Source organism: Sparus aurata, chromosome 4 (genome assembly GCF_900880675.1).
Source record: "Sparus aurata chromosome 4, fSpaAur1.1, whole genome shotgun sequence".
Lineage (NCBI taxonomy): Eukaryota > Metazoa > Chordata > Actinopteri > Spariformes > Sparidae > Sparus > Sparus aurata.
Genome location: NC_044190.1, coordinates 23,539,814 through 23,550,660, shown reverse-complemented (window position 1 = coordinate 23,550,660; position 10,847 = coordinate 23,539,814). Strand labels below are relative to the sequence as shown.

At 40.5% G+C, this 10,847-nt stretch overlaps 1 protein-coding gene across 17 annotated transcripts in view; it reads right to left on the bottom strand.

The window, feature by feature from the left end:
• Positions 1-355: 355 nt before the first annotated feature.
• Positions 356-10,847, bottom strand: part of plekha7b (pleckstrin homology domain containing, family A member 7b) — an 87,659-nt gene continuing 77,167 nt past the window's right edge. For 12 of the 17 annotated variants that reach the window (XM_030414875.1, XM_030414880.1, XM_030414881.1 and 9 more), the window contains 5 exons: positions 8,988-9,245; positions 6,026-6,159; positions 5,246-5,394; positions 2,826-2,966; positions 356-1,072 (listed from right to left, as the gene is read on the bottom strand). In XM_030414875.1, coding sequence (XP_030270735.1) covers positions 2,839-2,966; positions 5,246-5,394; positions 6,026-6,159; positions 8,988-9,245 — 669 coding nt within the window. In that variant the 3' untranslated portion in view covers positions 356-1,072; positions 2,826-2,838. The remainder of the gene's footprint in view (positions 1,073-2,825; positions 2,967-5,245; positions 5,395-6,025; positions 6,160-8,987; positions 9,246-10,847) is intronic. The other 5 variants (XM_030414878.1, XM_030414892.1, XM_030414883.1 and 2 more) reach the window with 3 other exon arrangements.

Sequence of the window (10,847 nt, the reverse complement as noted above, 5' to 3'; positions counted from 1 at the left end):
ATTTTAGGCCGTCACCCCCGTGCAGTTGTCATGAAGGGATACATACAGATATAGGTGCCAAAACTGTTTAATGCACCAGGCTGTAAAATATGTTTATTTCTGTTGGATAACTGGGAATTTAAACATAGGTTCCTATGGGGACTGACTCACTTTTGGAGCCAGCCTCAAGTGGCCATTTCGAAGAACTGCAGTTTTTGGTACTTCCCTGGCAGCGTAATTTTTCTGCCCTGGAGGTCAACACTCGGTTTTAAATGGCCACCGTAGGAGATGGTGAGACGGAGGTGTTCAGCTGGTTTTCAGATAAATGTGATAAATATGTAACAAAATAACAGAAGTAATGAAATCAATTCATTTGTGATGAACCAGATCTTATGTTAATATCTTTAATATTCACATTGTTATAAATTTCCATTGTGCAACCTTCCCCAGTCACACAGAAAATATGTTAAAGGTTATTTTCATCCTGATGTAAGCAAAAATAAAATTCATTTTGGCAAGCTAAAAGGAGACTGGCAGTGCTACAGGTACATACATATGATACTTCAAGTGGTTTGGTGTAAGAACATTATCTGAGTTTTGACAAAAATATTACCATCATGACACGTTTAGTACCTCCTTTTTTTTCCTTAACATTCTGAACCTGACGACCAAACAAAAAACAAACACAAAAAACAAACACAAAAAACAAACGAGTTCCAAGTTTCCATCACACTGCAAGTAAAAGCAAGTCATTCATACCTTGAAAACATGATACAGTGTACAATTCAAAGTGCAGTGGCATGTAGAAAATATTATTTTTATTATTATCATGAGATTAACATTTGTTAGACACGTCCATAGTTAATAAGCACAGCAGCTCCCATTGCCCTGTCGCTTTCAGCAACTAGAAACACATCAACGAGTCAATGCCGCATGAGCCTCAGAGAGCAGGTTAAATGTTTAGTACAGTTCTCGTACCGCTGCATGGAAAGGTGTAGTGTTCAAAAATTAAACAAAATCCTCCTTTCTTGCAGAAATCCAGTTGTCTGCTCTCATCGTGGAATAGCACCTCAGTGTCCAGAAATAGCTTGAGCTGAGAAAAGTGATGAGAGAGAAAGACAGTTAGCTCAAAAACAGTAGATATCGGACAAGCAAGAAAACCATGACAGCGGAATTTATCAAAATAAACAAAACTGGAGTTTTTTTTCCTTTTCTAGGTTTTAGTGCAACATGAATGAGTCTAGGCTTTCAGTGTCTTTAAGGAGGTTGTTCGTGTCCGTGCACTAACCCTAGAAAAATATAATTTTTCCCCTGATGTAGAAAATCTAAAAGTCGAGTAGAAATTCAATACAACTGGATTACTAAAAAGGGACAGAGAATAAGAATAATTTTAAAGATGTTGTCACACAAAAGGCAGCTGCCATACAAGAGCAATAGAACTGATAAATATAAGACTGAGTGAACAGTACCTACATGGGGTACTGATACATTTATTGCATAGCAAGAAAAATTCTCTCATACCCCTCCATGTGCAAGTAAAGCACTGTTGTGGAGGGTGCATTTCTGCTGGTCAGTGAACAGTAAAGCACACACACACACACACACACACAGTTGTTAACAATAGTGTACACTCCAATAAGAGCAGTAGAGAAAAATAGAAAAAAATCACACAGCACAACAAGCAGTCACACAAGTTCTCAAGGACTGAAGATTCATTATACTGTAGACAATAACAAATAGCCTTTCATTATAAATACAACTTAATGTACATAACTTATCAACATATGAATATATGACCATCATTCTGACATCCCCCGACAAAAAGGTTTCTTCACACTTCAATTCCAATGTCTGAATATTTCTAAATAGATCATCTGTCTGATATTATCGGCCGATTGCGGCCAATTGCAGACATATCAGTACTGGCGTTTATGTATATGGTATATATCCAATTTTTTACACAACATAACGCAGAAAAAAGATGCTTGAGGTAAATGATGATTATTAAATTCCCTGTGATGTTTACAGTGCCCTAATGTCATTTTGGACAATAACTATCTGCTGAAAAATCCAAATATTAGATTTTTTTTTTAAGTTATCATGGCAGACCTGGTAACACACTAAGTCCAAAGGCAAACAAAGCTTTATATACACTTTGTTACAGTGTGTGTGTTCATGTTATGTATATGTGCCCATGAGCAGGACATTTTTTTTTTAATCTCCATCCTGCAATTCATGTCGCCTTTATTTGTCCATGGAGAGCTCATGGGAAGAAATCAGAAACTAGTTCCAAATAAAGTATTTGTCAGTACTGGCGGATGCGCTGAGGTTTTTTAATGAGGCAGTAAATTGACACAAACCCTCTTTTTACAGTAACAACAGTGATATCGACTGTTTTTTTCTGACTTATCGCTGCCAGTCTACAGATGGGGAGCTAATTGGTGCTGTGGAATGCAGCTGTGCTGACTGCTGATCTGTCAAGGTGCTAAATCAAAAGGTGTCTCTTTTGTTAATTATACACAATGCTACAAACAGTCATGTTCGTTTGAGCCCTTTCTTTCCTCAACCAGCCATAAATATTTTGGCAGTGGTACAAAAAGAAAAAAAGAAAACAATTTACACACAATTATCACAGTGGGACGAGCAGACTGCCTGCAGATGTTTGTTTGGATCATAATGGGAGCAGAGGCAGGGCTTCCCCTAACCCAGACAAGATGTGTTTCCTACAATCACAACAGAGCAGCGAGCATGCAGCGAGGTGCAAAGCACACAGGAGCCCCTCTGTTAGAGAGAATTAGAGAGGCCTCGGAAACATAAGCACCGTAAAACATGCAGTTAAACCTTACTTTATTTCTCGGATTAGACAAACGTGTAGTGAATTCCGTTGCTTAGAGGAGGGGGAGGAGGCGCCAGAGATACAGGAGGAAGAGGAGGAGGCGGAGGAGGGGGTGGGGGAGGAGGGGTGGGGAGGCTAGCCTGTGCTGGAACTACAGAGGAGAAGACAGGAAGGAAACAGAGAGGGAGAAAACCACAGTGGTTGTTAGTCGAGTGGACAGCTCCGGGACAGTGCATAGGAAACAATGAAGGAAAGAAGTGAGGACCCCACAATGGGACACTCAAATGTGGCCTTGAAGCGGTCGAGCTGATGATCTGATCCACAATGACAGGATACAAGCAGATATATTAAAGTGATCGCCGTCAGAGCCCAAGGTATAGCTGGTAAACAAATTAAATCAGTCCATCACTGGAATATTAACCAGGATTTTTCATTGGTTGATATAAAGTATACATAGTATAATTGCCTGACAGTTTATTTAGCAATTTTAATAAAATTTGATATACCATAAAAAGGAAGGAATGTATAGATGTATGGAAATGCCCGTCATATTTTTCCACAGCCCAAAATGGTTTCTTTAAATGTATTGCTTTGTTCAACCATCGGTACAAAATCCCCCAAATACTGAAGATGCTGTTAGTGATATTTTTTATGTTAAAATAATAATACATTCCCACGATTATCACTGTCATAGTAAAAGAGAAAAGATGTTTTCTGGTATCCCTGCCCACTTTATCCAATCAGGACGGAGACCTCCATTAATAGCACTGTGAGCAGCATCCACCTGTCTGCTGCGATGTCTGGAGATAACCGCTGAGCATTCTTTGTCATGTATAAGTGGTAAGTCATACATGACAAAATTAGCATGATTCCTTTCATCTGAGGAGCTTAAACCGGCAGAAGTTTGGCTTTTTTGATTGAAAAAATAAGTAACTTGTTTTTTTATATCACCAAAGTAGAAGCCGATTCATTTTCTGTTGTTACAGGTGCCCCTCCCTTATTCAGAAACATTAAAGATCCATCAATGTACGTACACATGCTCACAAACCTACAGGCTTTTTATTTTTACCAGGTTTCAGGCGCTAATAAAACAGGTCTTAGTGAATTTTATGACGTCAACTTGATTTCATTCAACACGTCTTTTTTTTTTCCTTCAGAATCCCAAAGAGTGAACGCCTGGAGGGTATTTGATAAAAAGAATGTCAGTAGTTAAAACCACCGGTCATTTGAGGCCCATTGTGATCTGTATGCAGTGATGTGACATGTGCTTCATTTCTTCATCATTTGAACATTTCATCATCTTAAAAGAGGGAGAAAAAAAAGCAATGAATAGTTGAGGAGGGAATCATTAATATTTTGTAGATAAATTAGAGATTATTTTCAATATTCCTGACAATCAATTACTAAATGCCAAATTTAGAATAACAAATTCAACAATCAAAACCCCTTTCTTTAATATATAGTGTACATCATTTCAGAGCTGCACATTCCTGCTATTACGCTGGCATTATTGAAGTCTCATGCATAATACTGTGGAAAAAAAAAAAAAAAAACGCCTTCCTTTAATTCCAGGATTTGAAAGTGCACCAGCATACCTCACTTTAACACCAAAGGGAGAGAAAGTCATTGATTCAGTCTCCACTGACAAGGTGCCACCAGTTATATTCTCTGACATTTCTCTATGCTGGAAATAATGTTATAATTGTTGACTTTGCCTCACTGTGCATATTAAGCTTCCACACATGCTGACAGCTTGAGTGTTACTGTGTGTGACAGATGTATGTGTGCATGCGTGTGTGTGTGTGTGTGTGTGTGTGCATGTGTGTGTGTGCGAGGCAGACAGACTGACAACCTGCTGCAGCTACAGTGAAAATGAACTTGCCTGTCTGCTGTAGAGTACGAAAAAAGATGAAAAGTGAGCGCAGTGTCTTTTATGCAGGTTCAGAGCTACGTTCAAAGCAGCAGCGGTGGTATGCAGAAGGAGAGTGGAGTTTGACTGGGTCATTGATCAGCACACAAAATGGCCTCATCAAGCGATTCCTCCCCCTGTCTGAAAGATTCTACACGGATTGCAATTAGAGGCTATCTGCACTCCTAAGAAGGAATAATGTTCAGTTATTAGGAAATGAACAGCCTTATTGCTTGACTCTGCACCTTCACGCCCTTCTCATCTCCACTCCATCAGTCCAGAATTCTCCCTATTATCCCCCTTTCATCCAAAAGATGTAAATTTGATGAGAAAATTTACTGAAACTGTCAGCACTGGTCTGCTTTTCAGTTATTTATGCAGATACAGTAATTATTTCTGTAAGTGTTTCTTTGGGATAATGATTTTTTTACACTCCTTTATGAAGCACAGATGTAAAAACCTTCAACAAACTACAGGCTCAAACTCACAGACGACCCTTCCAGATGATATAAGTGACCAACCTGCGACTAGTTTGCTCTTCAGCGAAGCCTCCGAGGCGAGAGCGTAGGACATGGTGATGATCCTCTCCTGCTCCTGCAGAGCGGAGTCGAGTGCTCCCAGCCCCACCTCTGGCTTGTCCACAGGCACTGTTGATGCTAGGGTTTGCACACTGTCCCATGCACAAAGAAAAAAGGACACAAAACTGACCAATCATGATGCACCAATAAGCTACTTAATAATAATTACCACATTGCACCTGCATTTATCTGGGTGTTCCTGAAAAACCAGAATCAACCAATTATGAGCCACACTTAAAGGTGCACATAAGGCAACATGTCAATTGTTACTCCAAACACGTAGAGGTCAGCGTATCATCAGAGTCACCACCAAACGCTGCTCACTTTACTCTTTGCTGTAGCTACCATTGGCTTAGCGAGCTGCTCTTCGCTACTGCAGTTAGATCCATTTGTTCTGCAGCAACTCGCCGTTTTAGCTCAAACAGTGGCCCTTTTCCCCTGTTACGCTCAGGGTGAGAATCTCTACTGCTGGGATCGTGTTATGTTGCTGGGTTGCGAGTCGAATAAACGTAGGTAATCTAAAAAATTGTTAGAGTCACACTGCTTTGCAATTGATCAGCAAATGAAACGACAATGATTGATGAAAATCTAAAGCGGTCATGTTAACAATTTCAACCACTTCAGGCTTAAATAAATGTGCCCCAGCATGTTAACACTAGCCAGGAAGTGGTTAAAGGCTATCTTTAGCTGTTGTCTAACGTTAGCTAATTTCATTTTATTTACCTGGACTTTGCCAAGATGCTTTTGATGCGCTCCACCTTACGATGGCGATCCTCCACCTCCTGCGGACTGAGAGGCTCCTCGGGCTCTGAATCCACATAGCGCTCCGGAATCAACACTTTCTGAGGCTTGGAAAGCTACAAAACACAGACATGGTGTGTGTTAAAATCCTAGGGACTTTATCATCGTCCTTGTTATCAAGTCACCCCCCAAAATGATAATCTGTCCATTTGAAGGACTAGTGCAGTGCCCGTAAGAAAAATTTATTCCTATAGAAAAGTGGGAGGTTAAGTAGCTTTTTCATGGATGGCCAAATGAGGCTGTGTTTCAAGGTGGGACGTCAGGGATATTTAGGTTTGTTGTGAAATCCGATATTCCAGGGTATAATTGGCCATTTTTGACTATTTTTGATTTTGCCATTATATTTCACCTTAAAAACTATTTACTTGGTGTCATTATTTTCAGCACAACCTCACATGTGTGACTGTACAGTTATTTTTTTATTTTGACATACTGTATTAACACAATGGACTTAAAGGGATAGTTCGGGTTTTTTGAAGTGGGGTCTTATAAAGTACATATCTATAGTCAATCTGTTTCCTACCGTAATCACCGATCAGCGCAGCCTCAGTTTGGAGAAGTAGAGAGCCGCTCCAGCCCAGATGCTCAGCTTTGTACTGCAGTGAACGGGGTCCAGCAAAAAAGCGAAATTAACCACCTAAAACAAGGCTCACGTAAAAAAATCTATATAAGTTCAAGTGTACGTTGTATAGGTAAAATTCACACCGCTTAACATCACTGTCAGACCGCGCTTTCTTTTGGCACTACATTTTCTCAACCACAGAACCTCCGTATCCCTACGCATTAGCGTAACTGGGCAACAGCTGATCTGCGAGCGGTGGCTGGACGAGAGGTTTACTTTCGATAAAAACGAAACTTAACTCTTCGTATCCTTCCGCATTAGCGCTCATGTGTAGGGATACGGGGGTTCTGCGGTTGAGAAAATGTAGTGCCAAAAGAAAGCGCGGTCTGACGGTGATGTAAAGCGGTGTGAATTTTACCTATACAACGTACACTTGACCTGATATAGATTTTTTTTAGGTGAGCCTTGTTTTAGGTGGTTAATTTCGCTTTTTGGCTGAACCCCGTTCACTGCAGTACAAAGCTGAGCGTCTGGGCTGGAGCGGCTCTCTACTTCTCCAAACTGAGGCTGCGCTGATCGGTGATTACGGTAGGAAACAGATCGACTATAGATATGTACTTTATATGACCCCACTTCAAAAACCCGAACTATCCCTTTAAAATCACAAAAAAAAAAAAACATAAAATCCGAGTAGAAAAAGTTAGATTTTTTTTTACTGTGAAAACCACAAATATGTTTAACAAACCATTTTTTATTACTTATAATGCAAATATAAATTGTTGTTTGCTAAATATGTGCATACATTTTAAGAATTAACAAAGTTATATGTAACTATTTACATTTAAATGCAGGCAATGCTCGGTTCTGCCTGAGCTCCTTGCAGCTCAATGAAGAGCTGCACTACCTGCTCCACATTCAGCTTCTCCTCATTGTTTTGACTCATTAAACAAAAAACCGACTCCGCTACACACTAAACACACTACACCAAACACTACATAACACACTAACTACACACTCCAAACACGCTAAATGTCACAAATCTCTCAACTCTCAATATCGCTGTCTACACACCGACCGTCGTTGCCTGCCATTCATCCGCCTCTGTCCCTCCCACAGCTTCCCCCGTTCCTCAACAACCAAACTTGCTGCTTGGACACTTTCGTGACAAAAGCCCGTTTTTACCGTTTCTTCCTGCACCAGACACAAAGCAAACGTGACGGCAATGTTCGCGAAAAAGCGTGGCGGGCATTATTTACCCTAAGTCTGGTTTTGGACGTGTCGGTGCGTCCAGTCCGTCGACTTGGGAGGTGGGCCTTGTGGGTGGGCTAGCAGCTAGCTACACACGAACATCCACAGATTCCGATTCCACTTTGTTGTCCACGCGTCTCCGGATCTCCTCAGACCCGAACAGACTCGGTCCGGACTCGTTTAATCTCATTAATCCACAACAGTCAGTTTAGATGCACAGGACAGAACAGAACGGGACCGAACCGCCTGCAAAATCCCGGTCCAGCTCGCGCCGCTGCAGGTATAAATCCGCTTGTTTCTTGAGGTGGGGGGTGGCGGTGGGCTCTGCAGTGATTGGCTCTGGTGCGCACGTGACTATGGTGGCTACGGTTAGCAATGCTAGCGGAATTCGTAAAGCATTTCTGAAATAATTTATTAACGGTATCATTGCAGTCCAAACAAATGCGACGGTGCACACCCTTGAACCATGCAGCAGCCACGTGGAAACTCTCAGGTCAGTCTGATCCTGATCCGCAGAGATATTTGAGGCAAACATGTTAGTGTTTGTGTAATCATAGATGTCTGTCAGCCAAGCTCCAGTCTGTGCTTTCACCGTAGGAGGGGTTTGGTCGTCTTTACACCGCTTACTAAAAGATTTGGGGCGCTCGTGTGAGGACTACATTATTTTTGCATGAACAAAACAAGCATGTTTCTAAGAGAATGTGTCAGAAAGGTTTTGAATATGTAGTCAGCACACAGGTTCGATCCTCCACTGCACAGCTTAGAATAAAACCTGCTGCTACCATTCACATACATTTTATTTTCAGTACACTCGGCATTGACGCTCAACTCTGAACAAACTATATTTATATCAAAACCCCTTAACTAAGAGTCTGTGGACATAAATTAAGTTTAACTATGGTAAAGGTTTTTTTTTCTAAGCTACACTCTCCATCGCATGAAGTCAGGCTTATTTCTTGAATTTCTGCAATTACAAAGTTCATAACACACTCAAATCAGTGAGATTGTTAAAGAGTTAAAGGGAGCAATCAAAATTTTTCATCATATGTACGTAGACAGACAAAGACAACTCACCTCTTTGTTGAGATCCAGGTCATATTCTAGAGGTTCCAGGTCGACCTCGTGGGCAGGAGGGGTAGTGGCCATGGAGCGGAAGGTCAGCCATTCGTCAGAGTGCGATCGGGGTCTCTCTTTGTGCTCGGGAGGTCTTTCCTCCCCCTGAACGCTCCTAACTCCCTGGGCCTCCTCGCCCTGAACAGCCCTCTCGAGCAACTGCAGGTCAAAGTCCTGCTCTCTCTTCCACTGGACAACGCACAAAGGAAACAAAACATACTATGAAACAAATTACAGGATGCTGCCATCAAGTTGTCTCGTTCATCAAGCAAACTTGAAAAGTTTCACTTGCCTTCACACATTATTTCTTAATGTAACAAGTACTGTGCAACACTCTAGGTATCACTCTATATTGGCTGCGGAGAGACACCGTGAGCGTGTGTGTGTACAGGTGAGAAGAAGGGAGAAACAAGGGAGCATGCATCGATATGTATGAGATTTGAATGCATGCTTTTAAGAGACTGAAAGCTCTCAAATCAAAGCATGCTCTGATTCGTCTACAACAGTGACAAGAAGACAGCACAATGACACTGAAACAAACAGGACAGTTCATTCGTACCGATGACAGTTTCACTAAAAATATCATAAATATATGATGAATAAAAAACATGGCAAAATGATTTCATTAGAAAATAATGTTTATTTATTTGCAAACATTCACATGTGAAAAAAGGAAGGGCTCTTGTAACTAACATTTAATTAGCAGATAAACATGCCGAAACCAATATATGAAATGCACGTTATACACATTAGTCCTGTCCGAACAGAAGGCTTCCTCTCACAGAGACTATGAATGGTGGATGGGATGACAGTACGCCCCCGATCCACTGACACTAACACCATCTTATCTTCATTTAAGTAAGAGACAAAAGAAACATGCCATGATTAGGTTGAGATGATGAGGCTTATTCAGGCTTTGTTGAGTGTATGTCAATGTTTTGGTCAGTATAAAATAAGAAGGCACTTTCTTTCTCTTTCTCACTCACACACACTCACTCATACACATCAATGGATGGCAGACAGCAACAGTATTTAATCGAAGAACAGTGAGCATTAGTATCGAAATGAGGAGAGAAATTAGGTTTCAGGTTAACACCGCCCCTTGTTAACCTGAAATTGTTAGATACTGTTTATTAGAAAATGATTTACAGAGCAGCTACAGAATTGAGAAAGTGAGCTATATACAGAAGTTTTTTTTTTTTAAACTTAAGCTTCAGCTTCAAGTATGGATATTGACACGATTAACTCAAATGGTACTTGTAAAAAATACATTATCTGTATTTGTACCTGCTCAACTCTAAAAACTACACTGTCAGAGTGAAAGCAATCATAGCCAGAGGCAGATCAGTGAGGAGTGATGAGAATAGATGGAATAAAATGATGTTAGGGTCTATAACTACACAGAAGATGATGGATATGAGGTGAAGATGGCATTGAAGTGTTTCTGAGGTAATTAGTGTGTTATGTGTTTGACAGGCAAGTAAAGATTTTGAGCAATAATAACTCTCTAACCGATGTAAATGTAATTATTTTCCACTTCGTAATAAATACCTTTTTGACAATTATATTGTATTACTGTGCTACAGTTAAGTGTTAGATATAAAGCAGAAACTCTTGTTCACTTCTCTGTATAGACCTTTTTCACAGAGGACATTCTGACACGTCAGAGTTGGAAAATCACAGGTGTGAATAACGACATTAACGATGGCTAAATTTTATTTAGTTACTTCGGTTTTAGGGTCAATGTTGCCTCACTGTCACAGTCTTACAGCTTATTGATAAATGAGAACAAAATGGAGCCACTGCTAAATGTCAAAGTCA